At 40.3% G+C, this 17,935-nt stretch overlaps 3 protein-coding genes across 4 annotated transcripts; 2 read left to right on the forward strand and 1 right to left on the reverse strand.

Moving 5' to 3' along the window:
* The first annotated feature begins 5,037 nt into the window (after positions 1-5,037).
* Positions 5,038-10,807, forward strand: LOC112556858 (zinc finger CCCH-type antiviral protein 1-like). The gene is made up of 6 exons (XM_025226254.1): positions 5,038-5,319; positions 5,629-5,831; positions 6,509-6,682; positions 7,158-7,348; positions 7,542-7,765; positions 8,051-10,807. Exons 3-6 carry the CDS (start codon positions 6,530-6,532, stop codon positions 8,065-8,067), a joined length of 585 nt encoding a protein of 194 aa, XP_025082039.1. The 5' UTR covers positions 5,038-5,319; positions 5,629-5,831; positions 6,509-6,529; the 3' UTR covers positions 8,068-10,807.
* A 494-nt stretch (positions 10,808-11,301) lies between these two features.
* Positions 11,302-13,732, forward strand: LOC112556855 (putative nuclease HARBI1). 2 transcript variants are annotated; one of them, XM_025226249.1, is made up of 4 exons: positions 11,302-12,039; positions 12,435-12,699; positions 12,836-13,108; positions 13,599-13,732. In XM_025226249.1, the coding sequence occupies exons 1-3, from the start codon at positions 11,512-11,514 to the stop codon at positions 13,105-13,107; spliced, it is 1,065 nt and encodes a 354-aa protein (XP_025082034.1). In that variant the 5' UTR covers positions 11,302-11,511; the 3' UTR covers position 13,108; positions 13,599-13,732. The 2 variants fall into 2 exon arrangements, with proteins under 2 accessions (XP_025082034.1, XP_025082035.1); XM_025226250.1 differs by having other exon boundaries at positions 13,603-13,718.
* LOC112557677 lies at positions 13,572-17,137 on the reverse strand. The gene is made up of 6 exons (XM_025227670.1): positions 16,103-17,137; positions 15,790-15,834; positions 15,117-15,185; positions 14,510-14,581; positions 13,864-13,890; positions 13,572-13,654 (listed from the first exon to the last, which is right to left on the reverse strand). Exons 1-6 carry the CDS (start codon positions 16,365-16,367, stop codon positions 13,572-13,574), a joined length of 561 nt encoding a protein of 186 aa, XP_025083455.1. The 5' UTR covers positions 16,368-17,137.
* Positions 17,138-17,935: the final 798 nt, after the last annotated feature.

The following is a 17,935-nucleotide window of genomic DNA, read 5'->3' on the forward strand; positions in this document are numbered from 1 at the left end:
AATGATTTAATTTCAATGTTAATTTCAGTTTATTTCAGTTTAACCTGCCCAAAATCCTCCATTGTCTTATTAATAAAGCACAATGTGACAAAATATCTGCTTGAGTTCTCTTCGTTTATCCGACCCTAATCACATTTTGTAGGACGACTCTTTCTATTCACAAAAATACTTTAATTTTGATTACAGACATACGGTGATGATGCGAACAGTCAGAAATGCTCTTATCTCACCAGCTTTTGTGACACAGGTATTGGTGACAGATAATCTGCTTATTGAACTTTGTATTTGCAGATTGCTGGTTGAGAACCGAATCTGTCCCAGAAACTGCTATTAATTCGCTTCCTTCTTAGTGTCTTGCAGATTTAGAACTAAAAGACAAATTTGGTTTACTCGGTGATATGTGACTGTCCTTGGTTCCGATCTCGGCCAAGGTACTCTTTCTCTGCATGCAGCACCTTTTCCCCCATCACACGCTCTTCTGAAAAGGACAAGTATACAATTCTGAAGGCTTGGGGGACATAGTGTACTTGTGTCGAGGTTTGCTGTTGAAGAACTTTGTTAAGAACATTAGTTCCTGCTAGTTCATTTTCCCCACCTGTTAATTTTACTCATGACTTATATTTATTAAAATGTAAACATCACGAGACCCAACTGCAAATCTGCAGCAGACGACCACGAGCAGGACTAGTTTCGACGCATGCGCAGAATACTAGTTAACGACTGATAACATACCGATGAATCCTTTAGAGCTTTGTCCGTCTTTGAAAACTGCGCAGGACATGTTGAGTAAAGCGACCAGTAACTAGCTCTACACATGCTACTTATCTTTCATGTATCAGCTCTGTTGCAGCTAGAATATTACCATCTACCATATTACCCTGGGCGAGTGTCCTATGCGGGGCCGAGAGTAGTAAGTGTAGGACACACACATGTACAAGAATCTCCTGGCACGGGGCCTGGGGTGGTTGCTCCACTTTCACCCCCAGGACTCCTCTGTCTGGCACAGAGCTAGGCAAGTGTATAGCTCCTTCCATCTGCCGCTACATAAGCTTGTGGGAAGTGATACATTGTCCTGAGCGTGTTTCCTTCTCGGATCTGAGTTTTCCTATAAGCCTGACAGTCGACTTCCCCTGTGCTGTGCCTGATGGTGTAGCTATTCCTGGCAGCAGATCTGTGAGGTGCATCGTGTTCTTACAACAGTTTAACTGAGTGGCGTGCACCTAGCAAGGGCTACGTGCACGGGAAGTATTCAGTGCAGACTGAGCGTAATGCAGGTTTCGTTCCGGTACGGCCCGCCCGTCATCGGCGCCCGCGTGCGCACGCATTGTGGAACGCAGGACTGGCACGTCGGGAAGCTCAGCACAGACAGGAAACAATTTTCTGATTGGCTTAAAATGCTCCAGTCATCTGGTGCCGCTCACCTGGTGTTCGTCCACATCGACTGCAACACAATGTAGGACGTGCAGCAGCATCTTTACTGGAGCTGTTATAATAATGGGAACTGGCGTTGAGAGCGTGTTTTGTCGATTCTGTTTGCATTCACAGATGGCTGAGTCTGTTCTCTAACACAGGATTCGCTGTGTCCTCAACAGACGTTAAGCAATCTGTGTAATTACACGGACTATCTTTTACAGCAATTATAGCTGTGTGACTTGGACTTGCAGAAAAGGATTATTACTGAGGATTTTTTCCCCCCTCGTTCATATGGACAGTGGTAAACGAGTGTGCGGTGAGTGTATTTCTCTGTCTCGTATAGGGTTTGTATTTTCATTGCAACATATTTACACTTCCTGACAAACACGATGGCGGGGTGTGGTTGCGGCCCTATGCTCCACTGGGGGCGTATAGGAAAGAAGAGAAGAAGACAAACACGTAGCATTACAGTTTTACACGTAGCATTTACAGCCCGTACTGTTCACCTTGGAGTGGCCTCCCCTTGCCTGGCAGTTGTCTGTAATTTTTTGTCTTGACTTTTTATTAGTTTGTTGTGTTTGGTGCCCGTTGTGTAGGCCGGTGCTCTTTTTGTTGGGTTGTTGCTGTCCAGGACTGTTTGACTTCTGTTTTCTTCTGCGACTTTCGGATTTTCCATCGACTGCCGGACTTCTTTGTATAATGGTTTCTTATGAAAATCTTGTAGAGCATACGGTCAGTCCTTTGGTTCAAAAATTTTATGCAGTTTTCCTCTGCTTTGTGATTGCATTGATACCAGCAGTCTTCTGGTGATTTCATCTCCATTGACCCGAGTTTCTATTATGTATTCTATGTTTCTGCTGACGGCACAATGGCTTTCCGAGCTGAAGATGTGAACTCAGGCCATTGAGAGCCAGCACTGGCTATGGGGCAAACTGACATGACACCAATCGTATGTTGCCAAGCTGCACACATCGTGTTCACCCTACATCTACTGGCTGCTCGAGTTTGTTCTGCGTGCAGCAGCGCGTGTGGCCGTCGTGTACCTGATGGTAACAACCCAGCCTGCAAGAGAGACGGGAAGGTCTTGGGCCCCTGGAAGTGAGGCGAACTATCACACATGTTGCTTTTATTGTAGAATAATAAATAATTTTTTTTAAAAAATACCGGTCGAAGTTTCATTCGCAGGAGCTCACCTCCTCGTCTACCTGGGCGGAACGGGCTACCGCAGCCGCGGGGTCAATGAGTTTAATGAAGCAAGCAGCATACTCTTTGTGAATCGCCAGCTGAACATACAGCAAAATAACGGGTTTGCTGTGTTCACAAGCTTGCATGTGCCACCTCCCACACATCTTAGTCAACTGCAATCTTTGCTGCCAGTAAGCCATCCAGTTAATAAGTTTAAAAAGGATGTGTACCAATCAACTTGAACAACAAACAAAAAAGACACTCTTGGTATTTGATATAACTATGGTCTGTTTAGCTCTTTGGTTCAGTTTAGTTAACTTATTCCTTGTTACTCCTTCCGTTGTATTTGTATGCAGCACCTCCGCATGATTATCCACGCCTTATTTTGTTTGAATTGTAATTTTACATTCAGCTCTTCAGTACCATCTCTTTGATTAACAGATGCCGAAATTTTTCAAACTATATTCTCTTTCAAGTGTTCAATCTTCCGCTAAATTAATGGAACTTCTAACTAACGCCTTGAATTAATGTACACCAAGATGTAATAAGATTCCGTTGAAATATTTTCGTATTATGTTTCAATTTCCATCCTTGAACTAACTTTATTTGCTTTTCTTCCTTAAAAAATAGAAAGGAAACAGAGACGCTACAAACACCATTTAGGACGAAGTGGCGACACTGAAGACATAAGCCAGAATGGCTTACGAGACTAGTGACACGTGGGCGGCGAAAATCACCAAACTACTACTCAAAAAATTTGATGGAAGAGCCAAGTTTAGTAAACTTAGAACTCACATGTACCAAATGAAACTCATGGAAGGCTATTCAATGAAAAAAGTTCTAAAAAAACTCAAAAGTGACAAGTTCTTGGTCTTTGAGAAAGACGGTCGTGTTAAATATATTTCCGTTTTCTGGAAAGATACTGATATTTGTTCCGAATTTCAGAGCAAGCATACAGTTTGCGCAAAAGAGGTTGTTCGAAATATCACGTGTGCAAATTTTTTTGTCACCGGTAGCTGCACCGACAACTCCGGATGTCTCTTTGGTCACAACCTTCGAAATAAGACTAATGTCACGTTTCGGACCACCTGGGTCTGTCTTCCTTTTCACCTGAAGACATCCGCACCATCATACTCCGCAGCCATCCAGCCGTGTGCTTGAAGTACAACACTGGAGGCTGTGATGACGATGACTGTCCAGACCTTCACATCTGCTCTCTATTTATGCTACAGAAATGTACATCCGGGACCAGTTGCAAGTTAGGACATTCTTTTCGAGCTTCTGAACACAACCAGTGGGTTCTGGACACATTTGATTTGAGCCATATGACGGATGGAGAGTTAAGGAAGCAAATCCTTGTAAAAAATATAACCCTACTGTAGGTACTGGGTCTCAGTCTGAGCTGACACCAGCAGCAGCCTCATTCCAGTCTTGTTAGTGATTCTATGCCTACACCAGAAGAAGAAACACAGGAGGAAGTTATTAAAGTTTTCCGCTTTCTTCTCAATCGTTTTGGTGGAAGAACTAAATTTGACATATTTTTAAAAGAAAGGGGGCAACTTTTACAACTCTTTAACCGCACTGCCATCATTGAATGGCTGAAGCACAACAATGATTGGTTCGTCTTGTATGAAAGTGCAAACGACGTGAAGTTTATTTCGGTTTTCAACAAACGAGCCAAGGTGTGCTTGGAGTACAGTGACCCTAAGCAGTTCAGGCTGCAACAACCTGTCTTGTAAGGACTTTCACATTTGCAGTGATCTTGTCACTGGTACCTGTATCAACAAGACCTGCAGCTTAAGCCACAGTTTCTCCTCCGGGCCAAATGCCAAGTGTGCGCTCGGATTTGAACCTGGATCAGTTCACCGACAGTGAAATTTCTGTGCGCTCATTCTCTGCAGCAATCCTGTCGTGTGTGTAAATCATAACACCTCAAGCTGTAAGAGTAAAGATTGCCTCGATCTCCATATTTGCTCCAAGAATATCTTAAATCAGTGTACAAGCGGTCACGACTGCAAGTTTGGTCACGTGATACGAGATTCAGGCGAACACAACTTGTATGTTTTGAAGGCATTTCGAATGGACACGTTACAAGAGAGCGAACTCCGCAGACTCGTTGTTGTCAAGAAGAGAAACTTACCCCAGACGGCTGCAGGTGCAAACCACCTTACTCTTAAAGACTACGCTGTCTGGAAGATCACATAGGGCATGCCACCGTCTTACCTGTACAGCGAGGTCCCTCCGCCGGTCAAACAAAGGTTGCGACCGTTTCTTCTGTACAGGCAGGCTCCACTCAAAGTCAAATAGGGGCTACGACCGTCTCAGGTGTACAAGCAGCATCCACTGGAAGTCAAAAAAGGGCTACGACCGTCTCAGGTGTACAAGCAGCATCCTCTGAAGTCAAATAGGGGCTACGACCGTCTCAGGTGTACTAGCAGCATCCACTGGAAGTCAATAGGGGCTACGACCGTCTCAGGTGTACAAGCAGCATCCTCTGGAAGCAAATAGGGGCTACGACCGTCTCAGGTGTACAAGCAGCATCCACTGGAAGTCGAACGAGGGTTACAACCGCTATACCTTTACAGATATCGCCTGCTGAACCACTGAGGGAGAGAAAGATAGTGCGTACCAGAGACTCGAAAGCTGCAACACCAGACATTGATGAAGCTCACACAGAGGACACTGACAACATTCCATTTATTTTTTTGGACAGCAACGGAGGTCAGTGCAGTTTTGTCAGGGAACAAACTCTTGTAAACTGCATTCTTAAAACCAGTCCTTTGTGAAATGACATCATAGTTCCTCTCCTTTAATCTCTAGTGTTATACAAATATTTTAATTAATTTTTTTTACCACTTCTACATAAGTGTACCAAATCAGCAGCCATATTGAATATATTCTTGATTAAGTTGAAAATTTGCTATCAAAAAGTTACCGGTATCAAATTTTTGTTGTTGTTTTGATGTTGTTTTAATGATGTTGTTGATGATGATGTTATTGTAGTTGTGGTTGTTGTTGATGTTGTTGCAGATAATGATACTAGAAAGCACGAGTACATCTGTGTATCATATACCTGGTTTGGTCTGTGTGCCGGCTGTCCCCGCTACCACAATCGCACTCGCGAGCCTTACCTGTGGCAGAGTCGGAAGGATTCTGGTGAGGAATGGTACAATCTCCCATACGATGCCAGCTTATTCTTCGAAAGGTCCTTTTGCGACCTCACTGATACTCGGGTAAATAAGACAAATTAAAAAGAGGTGAAAATAATTTTTCAAGACAGCATCAGATCTCTTTACATGGTCAGACAGAATATTTTGCTCATATATTGATATGTTGCTCATATGCATATATAAATGAGAGAGAGAGTGTGTGTGCCTTTTGAGGTAGAATGATGTATTGTCCCTGGTTTCTGGCTCCAGAAAACCTTTTGTAGCCTCTATAATGTTCAAGCGCCAAACTAACCAGTCATGTGAAATAAAACACTTTATTAAATAAAAAGTAAATACAAAACATGCATAAAAATTTGACGTGATATATGTGCTACTTGTATATATAACTTTCTCTATATGACAAACTGACAAATATTTATCCTCAGTTTTGATACTGTTATAGTGTGTCCCTATACGGTTCTTTGTTTTTAGTTTTTAGTCTATAAATGTATGTTGAGTTAATTTGAGGATTTGTTTTCATGTTCGTACATTTTAAGTGTTGTTTTGTTTTTGTACAGCGCATTGAACCTCCCACAAAATCAGGAAATTCGCAGTAAAAAGCTACTTTCATGGCATTACTAATTAGTTAATTGTGCAAAGGGTTTTTTAATTATTGGGTAGTCCGGCGTTAGTATAAAAAGACAAACTAAATGCTAATTATTAATGATTAACAGTGTGGTCTCCCTTTGCTTGTTTACAAGTTTGCTATAGACTTCGATGCGATGTCATTCACAAATGGAGGAACACATTTTTCACTCAGACGACTGTCGACACCATCATATGTAACTGCAAGAGGAGGAACTCCTCTCGAATTCTACACTCAGTGGGTGTGGTATCGACAAGAACGTGATGGTTCATACACCCCGTTCTACCCGGTATGTAGGTGTCCTACTCAAGTTTGTCTCAAATTTCTAGAATTTTTTTTTACGTTTATTCTGTTAGTCGAACGCCTACAAAAATATTTTTGACCGTTTGGGCTTAAATAGAAAAAGCTTAACAGAAATAAACTAATCTCTTTTTATCTAAATGGTTCAAACTTCCCTTTGTGTCCTCAAGAAACACAGTATCAGTTTCACCCTCAATGTCTTGAACCTCATTTGGTTAATTTTGTAGCCAAATATATCCAAAAGGCTTACAAGAAAACAAGTTATTCTAAAGTGCTCAAAAACTCCAAAGATAGAATGATTATGTAGAAAATAGCCACAAAAAGTTGCATGACTGTGTCAAAGACACATGAGGTCACTTGTCATGCCATGAGTTCATGCCGATAGACACACTAGAGTAAACGTTTGTTTGTTTGTTTGTTTCCTGCGTGCGTGCGTGCGTGTGTGTTCCTGTGTTAAATAACAGGGCACTTTACAGTACACCCTGGAGGAAAAGTACATCACAGGACAGCACAAGTATTACTTTGAGTTTGAAGATCTTCGCCTGATGGTGGACACTCAACGCTCACCAATGATCCAAACAAACCTAGACACGCTGCGATCCACAAAAGTCCTTCGTCGACCAGTCTTTGTATCCAGAGAGGAAGTGGATGCGATGTGAGTCTCGTATATTCTGAATACTCTTGATTGTTCTTCTTAATCGTTAATAAAGCTATGTTCTAGTAATGTTACAAAATTCTTATCTTGTGGCCGTTTGTACTCACGTTGACCATGAAGCGGAATTTTCAGTTGACGGTGTTAGTGGCAGAATAATGTGCAATATTTGTGTCGTATTGCTTCTGATTGCCAGGTCTCCACTGCTACTGAGCAAGACTCCTAAGCCAATGCATCGGGTACCTGCTCACTGGACTACTGTGGATCACTTCCAGGACTTTGAGCTCGTTGAGCTGGACTCAGATAATGCTGAGTATGACGCCGTGAAGCAACAGTTCTTCGCGACCATGGACGTCAGCGAGCATGACATCGTGCGCGTGTCCGTGTACAGAACCCGGGGTTGTGGGATAAATACTGCAGGTAGGTGAGAGCAAAAGAGAGAAAGAAAAATAAAGACAGACAGAGATGGAATTGCAGACAGCAATAGTTGCATGGAGCATTGACCATCTTTCATTACAACCTATTCAAATTATAATTTAAAAGCGATTTGATTTTTGACACAATATCCAAACATTTTACAAACTTTAATCTCCAGATGGTGATGCTGATAAATATTATTATTCAGAGGTGTGTAGCACTTCTTATTACGATCTTGCTAAATCCCGTGTGTATTTATTTGATTTTAATTTAAATTGTTGCCATCAGTGTCAGGCGGGCCATGACACCAAAAGGTCAGACATCAAAAGAGGTGGAGGAGCGCCATTTGTTTCACGGAACCCCGACACTTCAGGCGGCCAGGGGCATCTGCGCCAACAGTTTTGACTTCCGCAGGTCTGGAGAAAATGTGGGAGCTATCTGGGGCAAGGGAGCTTACTTCTCCACCACAGCCAAGTACAGTCACAGCTACACGCGTGCTCATATCACACCCACAGGCGACCTCACGCGGTTCATGTTTCTGGGAAGGATCCTGGTGGGGCAGTACACTCTGGGTGATCCTTCTTACACTAAGCCACAGAGCGTGACCGGCTGAAGCTGTACGATTCGTGCGTGAATGATTACTTTAACCCCACAATATTTGTCATCTTCGACCTGGCACAAAGCTACCCGGAGTATCTGATCGAGTACGAAGCATTTTCAGACTAATGCCAGGGAAGTCTCTGGAATACAGCTACTGCCACAAGCATCGGTAACATATCAATTTGCAGCCACCAACAGAGCTGCGTCGCAAAGATATTCTTTAAGAAGTCAAACATCAGCACAGCCTGCGTCACCTCTTTCTTCACTTCAGACATCTCGACCTTTGACCTCTTTTCCCACACAAGCATCTTCAAGCAGCTCCTACGGGGCCACAACTGTGCCCAGTCCTCACCTCGTGGCTTTAAAGGCACTTTTATCCAGGGCTCGCGCTGACACTTCAAGACCCGTGTCATCTCCACAGTCACCTTCAACACAAACTGTACTCATATCGCCATCAGCAGCAAACACTCGTGCCCGCGATGTATCTACATCAGACACTTGGTCATCGCCTGATACAGACTCACTAGTGACCTTAACCGTTACTGATCCGCCGCCTAAAAGTTATTGCATAATATCATAGCACAGCCTGGAATGTTAATTACGATTGGAATAATCGTTAGATGCAATATAGGAAGTTTTGGTGAATGCAATTTGACCCTTTTTTGCAATATTTCATTTCATTTTTGTACAAGGAAAAAAAAACAATAAATTTTTTAAGTCACACCACGTAAATGTTTACAAAATATTCTTTAAAACGGTTATCACAGTTAGTTGTCTTTATTATAGGTTAATAGTTATAAATATTCAAAAACATTTGATCGCTGATTTTCCAGTCCAAAGTCACACATTCCATTAGTGTTCGTTTTTTCCAAAAACTTAGACATGAATAAGACGCTTTTGAGTGTAAGAAGTACCATAAAATTTGGTCCGCACATAAGAGTTTCCTTTGTCCTGTTGACAAGGGAGAGGAACATTCTGATTAACATGAATACTTTCTAGTGGATCTACAACTATTTCCTTCCAGGAAGTACATCGAGATCGAAATATTGCAACCCTGGGGCAATACACTGGCACCTTTCTCTCTCAAGACACGAACAGCAGAAACCAATGATGTTTTATAACAGAGACTGAGTTGTCCTCGAGTGTTAACAACAGTAATGTAAGAGAAAAGAAAGCAAACTGTCTACCCTGTGAATGTCTAATATGCTGTTTTAATATGACAGGAATCTGAGAAAGATGTTACCAACCTTGAAGCTGGTTGATTCAAGGATTTCAGAAAAATCGACAACCGCATTTCATCAGCCCAGTCAGTGTAATGTCCTATTTGTTAATGATATTAACAAAGTATTTTGGGGTATTTGAACATGTTCGTTATTTTTCCATTTAAAAAAATCCATTTAGAGTTATTTGCAAGTAGAAAAAATGTATTATTTCCTTGGCTATGTTCGTAAGAAACCTATAAATGCTATATCATGAAAATTGTTTATAAAAGCTATTTATCTGTGAGCAAAAAGTCTACATTGTCAAATTATATAAAAATTGTTGCTTTCAGGTGAAAAAGATGAATTTCAAAGAAAGCTTCTGCATTCACCAGCACACGGACACAAACTCACTCACACGCTCACTCACAATCTCACACACTCACTTTGGCTTGCTTGTGGTAAGTGGTTTGCACATGTAATGTGTGTAAAATTGTGTAAATACTCGTATATTTTGCTTTCTTTGTAAACGCTGACATGGGGAATTTGATATTGATGACAGATAATCTTTTTCCTGAGATTTGTGTTTTGCAGATTGCTCGTCGAGAACCGAATCTGTCCAGCAACTGTTATGAATTCGTTGCCTTCGTAGTGTCTTGCAGATATTATATGTTCCTTAACTTTGAAACAGCATGGCAAATTTTGTTTACTCGGTAATATTTGGCTGTCCTTAGTTCCGATCTCGGCCAAGGTACTCTTTCTCTGCATTAAGGACCTTTTACAGTACCAATAGCTTGGCCGTTATATTTTACCTGTGTCGCTACTTGGCATAAAAACCTTCTTTCTCCCACTCCTTCCAGATAATAACTTTTGGTATATCAACTTCTTCAATAGAATGGATAAAAAAAGCTTTTTGACCCAGTTGAAAATGGCAAAAACGAGATCGATTACACTTTACTGTTTACAAAAATACCTTTTCAACGGAATACATCACAAGTATTTATGTTTGAAAACATTGGAGGACTGGCAGGACCTTGTCCTACTATTCCTGCCCGTGGTTAATAAGCATGTTGGATCATCTTGACCTCGTTAACTATCGCTTTGATAATGATGTTCACACTAGTCGCTGTCGGTTCTAACCTTTTGTTGATCATGTGATCGAAGATGTATTGTTTGGTGCCCGGTGACATCTAGAGAAAACCTTGTCAGAGGTGTTTGTAACGATCTTATTAAAAAGTGAATTACAGCGGGTTTTTGTTTTTGTGCATTCATTTTATAAGTTTTTAAGGTTTTACTGTTGTCTTATCTGATTGTACTCAGTCCCTCTGCGTGAAAGGTATTCCATTAACGTCTGCCGTGTTAAAATAAGAGTTTCCTGAAGATCAATTATACATCTGTTAACAATGGTACTCATTATTTCAGGCAATAATTTCTCTTGAAAACTCGTGATTGACTTTGATAAGAATTCTGTAACCTGATTAAACAAGAACTCTGGAACAAGGACTAAGCCCTGGTTGATTCATACTCAGTTTTGGGTTCCAGTTGTAACTGCCACAAATAATGTATGAGTGTTTCAGAAGAGGTACACTCAGTGCTGACATGATTGGTTCTAATATGTAATTGCGATTCCACTTATCACACTCTGTATGAACAAGTATACAAACATAGCCGACTTGTGTCGAGGTTTGCTGTAGAAGGACTTTGTCAAGAACATTAACTCCTGCTACCTCATTTTCCCCACCTGGTATTTTTACTCATGGGTTATGTTTATTGTGGGCCGTAGTCTCATCGGGCCTCTAAGCCACTTAGAGGCCATCAAAGGTCCGAGCGCCCTCTATGTGGTTTAGAGGCCGAAATATGTCGCATCTTTTGACTCCGCTGGCGGCTGATTCGGCCTGTAAGTGTAGAGACGGCCGCTGGCGCCTGTAACTCGCGAAGGGCTCGTTAAACATGGCCGCCGTGTTGTTTATGCTGTATGATGCCGACCGAAATCTTCGCAGAGAAAGGATATTTCGGGATCGAAGTAATCCCATCGATTCATGGAATGACATAACCATATACGAACGTTTAAGATTTCGTAGAGTTGACATCCTGGAGATCGTCGACGAGATTCAGGAGGCTTTAACATTTGCGAATCGAGGGCACAATGTCACACCGACATTGCAAGTATGTCTTGCCCTTCGGTTCTATGCGACAGGTACATTTCAAAATGTGTGTGCTGACCTAGCCGGCGTCTCACAATCAATGGCTGGCCGCATTATTGACAGGGTTACCAGAGCCCTGTTAGATCGGGCACACAGATGGATAACATTTCCAAATCAACAAGAAGCCGATAGACAAAAGGCGAAATTTTTTAACCTCGGAGGATTTCCCGACGTTGTGGGATGTATTGATGGTACGCACGTACGGATTCAAGCACCTTGGAGAAACGAACATGAATACGTGTGTAGGAAAAACTACCATTCCATCAATGTTCAGGTAACAATTTACATTGCAATATATATATATTTCACTTCATTGAATGTCTTATGTGTAGCGCATTTAAAAAATTATCTGTACAAGATTTTCCTTATGAATTATTCTTATTCGTATTATTATTATTATTAATGCGCACTGGCATCAACATTTCACATAGAATGTATTTAGTTGCTGTTGACTATGTATCCGATAACAGTGTGCAATGCTGTAGGTAAATGAAGTACACTGGCTACATCATAATGTGGGTCCAAGCCACACACCCCCAACATTTTATGGACTTAAAAAATGTCCCCAGCCAAATATAATGCATAGTAACTTAAAAAATTTAATATTTTGAAGCAGATGAAAAGAAAAGAATAGTTTAATAATAAATTGCTTTATATATATATCATCAGGTCATCTGCAATGCTGACTTACTATTCATTGACGTTGTGGCAAAATGGCCGGGAAGTGTTCACGATGCACGGATTCTTAGACAATCAAGTATTTTTGCTGCTTTTGAGGGACATCCAAAACCAGTGGATGGCGTCATGCTTGCTGACAGTGGTTACATGAGCAGAGAGTGGCTTATGACACCCTTTCTGAATCCCACCACTAGGCATGAGAGGCGGTATAATGCAGCTCATGCTTCTACAAGGTGCACAGTAGAAAGAGCCATTGGTATGTGAAATGTACATCAATTACAAATTATTACTAGTGTAATTCCAGACTGACTGTGGTTAATTTGGTTTTTAACTTTCTGTGTCAATAGTCAGTGTATATTGCTTACATTTTGTGTGTGTGTGTTGTCTTTCAGGTGTTGCCAAAAGAAGATGGCACTGCCTGCGAGGTCTCCGGCTTGAACCTACAAAGGCATGCCATGTTATAATAGTATGTCTCATGTTAAGCAACAAAGCAAGAATGCTCAAGCTGGAAGATCCAGAGGATCAATATGACAATGACGAGGATGATGACTATATGTATGACATGCTCCAGGATAATATACTTGTGCACAATCTTCCAACAGAAAGGATGCGAGTTGCTGCAGGTCAAGCTGCAAGGCACAGATTTGTTGATCGGTTCTTCTGAGGTATGTAGCATAATTGGATATACATTTATTGGTTCAGTATTAGTTAATAGTCACAAAGTATTGCCCATAGAACAGTGCATGGTGGGATTTGTGATGAGTTACTTATGCAAGCCCTTTAATATTGATATTAATTTAAGATTGCATAATGTGCATTGTGCCACAGTTGGAAATAAGAGATATGTATTACCTGGCTTCAAAATGTCACTGTGGAATATTTTGGAGATTACAGCGTATAAAAATCCACAATGTCACTTGCATTCATCATACAAAGTACATCTGTATGATTAAGACATTTTTTTATTCATGTCATTATGCAAAAATATCTGGACAGAAATTACACATAGGTGACACGGTCAAAAATATCTCCGTGAGATATATCATCTATCTTGCCAAAGCTTTTTGTAGGATTTCCTTCCGCAGCTTGTTCAGTTCCAGGTTGGACTCATTTAATTCAATAATAGATTCATTTTTTTTTTATTTCTGATTTAAGGTAGTCGTCCACAAGAGGACCTCCAAATGCAGCTTTCCTGAGAAGCTTCCTTTTACCTGTTTAAAAAACAACACATATAGTAAAAGCAGTTGGTTCACTACAGCAATGCATAACTTTGATGGCTTTTTTTTCTTTTTTACTGCTAATTCTTGAGTGGTATGAATGAATGTGCACAATAAGCAGTAACATCTTCTATTATTATGCAATTGCAAGTTGAAAAATATAATCTGTGCATTAAACTGGTCATAAGGTTATATTCATTCACCTCTGTTAGCCTCCTTTGACGCCATCCCTGCAAAGAAACATCCATTTATTTTCTTTATGCTTTATGTTTAAGTACTACTGCATTTAAAAGTTCAGTTGTATGGTTTCTTTTGAGCATCATAGTACTCTACAAAAGTGATATCTGATTTTGCTTCACGTAGATGAGAGTTTTGTGCACAATAACATCATTCTGTGGATTTTTTTTGTGTCATGTCTGTGATGTGACATTGATATTTTTCTGTACTTCTTGCTAACTCTTTGTTTTTGTCTTTGTACATAATTGTGTTCATGAGCATTACACAAAATTATCATCACTATATACTTGTGTTAAGTTGTCAAGTAACAGTTTTACAATAAGGGGAAAATATTAAATAAAATTACACAACAGCATACAAATTTTTATTCTGCTTGTTAGTGTGAAAAAACCCTTATTAAGAAGTGTACTTCTAAATTGTGGTGCTATGTCAGTTTTGAAGAAGTATTTCAGTAGTATAGCCACAAATCGTGAAGTGCAAGTGTTAAGGAAATAGTAAATTTAGAAATATGTCTTTTAGTTAATGACTCAAAATCTTTTATTTCTTTTTATTTGTTTACTTTTCATTTGTTTTTTAATATGCATAGTACTTAGCTAACATATTGTTACAAACCTAGTGAACTGTCTGCCACTTCCTCTTCCACCAGCTCGACAGATTTTTCGGTGGCAGATGTTGATGGAATGTCTACAATGATCCATCATACTTGATTAAGAAAACTATTGCTTGACAGCACCAATCACTGTTTAAATTTATTACCTAAAATATAGCTTCACATCTTCAGAAATTGTAATATGCATTGATGTGATTTTATAGTTTCCAAATAAAGTGAGTCATGTATCACATACCAGCTTCAATTTCTTTCCTGGTTGGATATCATCACATTTGTTGTGGCCATAGGCTCATCGAGGTGTAATAAGGAATAAACTAAGCTAAACTATATCATCACATTATAATGTGTGAGCCATAGGATCAGATGGGATTGCTTCCTAAGTACATGTACTCTAAAACACAAGAAGTTTCCCAGATGTTAATGCAGAAATGTAAAATTAACTGTTGGCTGTTTGGCATGATTTTTGATGTTACACAATCTCTCCCAGTTGTAAAATCTTAAATACTTGCATATTGTATATCATCCACTTTCTTCAGATTGTTTAAAGATCATTTTATAGTTAACTATTATCTATAGAACTTCACAGATGTAAATTGAACAAATACAAACCCTCCTGTGACAGTTGATCGGTTCTGACACAAGTTGGGCTGTCACTAGTGACAGTCTCTGAAGGCATATCTGCACAAATAATGAAAAGTAGGAAGTACCTGTACACTTATGTTTTATAAAAGAAGGAGCCGTATACACTGATGCTGCTTCTCATACATGTTGTACAATGCATTAGTAGATTCTACATGTATGAGGCTAGTATAAATAACACTTAAAAATAAGTATTAGCTTATTACAGAGTGTAATGACAGGTTGTCGCAAGCGTGCTGTACTATTTTTTTATTTTAAATGCTTTGTTAGCCTGGAAAAGGCCTGGGAAAATTAGGTGGAAGGAGGAGGTGTAACAGACCCCAATTGATGCGGCTGTTAGTGTCGACAGTCTGAGGCGTGCCGCGCCATGCTGGGATGGCCGGCCGGTCTTTTTTTTAATCAGTTGGTGTTGATAGGTTGTTTTGTTCGAAGAACAAAGGAAAGAGTGTTGTGATTTGAATGTTGTTGTGTGACTGAGTGTTTTTACTTGATGGGAGCAGGGAGAAGAAGATTCTCTTCGGTATTGTCAGTGAGTCCGGAGCGGACGTCGGTTTTTTTTTTTTTTGGTACCAAGTCTTGAACCAACTTGGTGTTGACTGTAGAGTGCAAGTGACACATGTACATAATTTAAATAACAGCTAACCTGAGCAACTTGGGGTTGTTCTTAGGCTGAACATATCTATTCCACCTGAAAAAAAAGTAGCTACAGCATCGGTATTGCTTACATATAAACTACCATGACTCAGAACATATTAGTCTGTAGCCTCTAATAGAAGTAGGAAAAGCTAGTTGGATACAAACAGAAATAACATTCCATTTTATCTGAGAAAAAAAACCCATCAATGACACTGTTATTACATGCTGCTTCTATGATAAAACCAAGCAAAAAATAAAAGATGTAGAATACGCTATGATTTACTATATAAGCATAAAGATTCTTTTTAACAGGTACTCACCATCTATGCCATCTGCTATGTTGGATCCTTCGCCTAATATATCGAATATGGTATTGTCGTATTCGCATTCTTTTACTGCACCACCCCCTGTGGCCTTTCTTTTGTCACGCCTTCGTTGTGCCTCAGACTTCAAAGTCCCCCACTTCTCTCTCACACTTACAAGACTGCGATGTTCTACGCCGCAAGAGGCGGCAATTTTGTCCGCAATTCGCTGCCATATTGCGCTCTTCTTTTTATTAGTTATTTCATTTGTCAACGAACTCATTAAGTACTCCTTTTCCAACCTTACCTGACAAAAGAAAAAAATAAAACAAAAGCACAGTCAAGATATGTAAAAAGAGAAGATAGCGAACACTACTTCAGAATTCAAGGAACAGTGCAAATAACTGTCAGTTACAAACCTCTTCTAACAAGATCCAGATTTCCTTGTTTGTCCAGTTCGCCTTTCTCTGCTTCTTAGATGGCATGTTGTCTGTTTCATTTTTTTCTTCCATTGTTCTCGATTCTTGGTAAATACTCGAACTTGTACTACACGTTGGTTCGCGCATGCGCACACGCGGAGTTCCCTAGGTATTCCCTCAAGGTCAGGGTGTCGACGGCCCGATTGCTGAAGTGCGGTTACACGGGTGACAATTTTCGCACGCATCGCGCTCGCCTGGCGGCCGGCCAGCTCTCGGGGGGTTAGAGGTTAGCGACCAGGAAATTGTCGACGCGATGAGACTATGGCCCCAGACTGTAAAGCTGCAGCAGACGACCACCAGCAGAATCAGTTTCGACGCATGCGCAGAACACTAGTTAACAACTGATAACATATCGACGCGTCCTTTTGTCTGTCTTTCAAAACTACTTAGGGCATCTTGAGCAACAAACCAGTAACTAGGTGAGCAAGTTTACACTGAACTCATCCCGCATCCTGCTCCCTGCACAGTTTAACAGCAGGAGCACGAGAAACCAAAAACGAAAACAAGGATTTGCCAAGCCCGCTTGCCAACTGTTTCACAAACATGTTTTTTGGGACTGTTGATCACACAGCGAAACGTTCAAGTACGCTGTTCCGAAAACTTTGTGCATGACAGTAGCTGATGACAGAGTTAATCTGATCTCTTCATGTTAGTTTACGCGTGTGTGTATATATATATCTCAAAGTCAATATCTAGTGCATATTCAGGGTTGTCCATGGGACATATTTTTCTATCCCATCCCATCCCATGGCGATTTATGCCTGTCCCATCCCGTCCCATCCCACGGGACGTTTCCCATGGGATTCCCATGGTATTAACAATCCAATGGACAACACTGAAAACCACTTTTCGGCTTTTGTTCTATAATTCCTGCTACTTCACATACAATAGATGATTCAGAGGAAAGATTTAAATCCTTGATGAATGAAATAACAGTAAATTTATTTTGCAATATCAAGTATCGACTACCATGGGAAATACAAATGTGTGCTGTCCCATCCCATCCCATCCCATGGGACGTTTCCCATGGGATTCCCATTCCTATGGACAACACTGTGCATATTTGTTTTCAACACTTCTAACTGACCTCCATACTGAGGATTTTTTATTCATCTTCTGCTATGGTTGTATTTGTAAGGAGTGATTAATTTATAACATTAATTCTAGTACTGACCGCACTATTCTAGCGATAAAACTACAGACAAGTGATACCCCTCATTTCAGCAGTTTACATGTACCTCATGCAAGAAAAAAAAAATCTTTTTGATTGAAAATTTACAGTCAAATCATTGCGAATAAATATTACTTTATTACAGACAGTATTGACATATACTGTACATAGTTTTAATAAAAGCAAAGGTGCTTTATGATT

The sequence above is a fragment of the Pomacea canaliculata genome, linkage group LG2 (assembly GCF_003073045.1).
Source record: "Pomacea canaliculata isolate SZHN2017 linkage group LG2, ASM307304v1, whole genome shotgun sequence".
Classification (NCBI taxonomy): domain Eukaryota; kingdom Metazoa; phylum Mollusca; class Gastropoda; order Architaenioglossa; family Ampullariidae; genus Pomacea; species Pomacea canaliculata.

Coding starts and splice junctions, on each gene's coding strand:
- LOC112557677 (XM_025227670.1), bottom strand. CDS start 16,367: ATGAGTTCGTTGACAAATGAAATAACTAATAAAAAGAAGAGCGCAATA. Junction 15,186..15,789: donor AACAACCCCAAGTTGCTCAG/GTTAGCTGTTAT, acceptor TTATTTGTGCAG/ATATGCCTTCAGAGACTGTC. Junction 14,582..15,116: donor CGATCAACTGTCACAGGAGG/GTTTGTATTTGT, acceptor GGATCATTGTAG/ACATTCCATCAACATCTGCC.
- LOC112556855 (XM_025226249.1), top strand. CDS start 11,512: ATGGCCGCCGTGTTGTTTATGCTGTATGATGCCGACCGAAATCTTCGC. Junction 12,040..12,434: donor ACCATTCCATCAATGTTCAG/GTAACAATTTAC, acceptor ATATATCATCAG/GTCATCTGCAATGCTGACTT. Junction 12,700..12,835: donor CACAGTAGAAAGAGCCATTG/GTATGTGAAATG, acceptor GTTGTCTTTCAG/GTGTTGCCAAAAGAAGATGG.
- LOC112556858 (XM_025226254.1), top strand. CDS start 6,530: ATGTCATTCACAAATGGAGGAACACATTTTTCACTCAGACGACTGTCG. Junction 6,683..7,157: donor CATACACCCCGTTCTACCCG/GTATGTAGGTGT, acceptor GTTAAATAACAG/GGCACTTTACAGTACACCCT. Junction 7,349..7,541: donor AGAGAGGAAGTGGATGCGAT/GTGAGTCTCGTA, acceptor TCTGATTGCCAG/GTCTCCACTGCTACTGAGCA.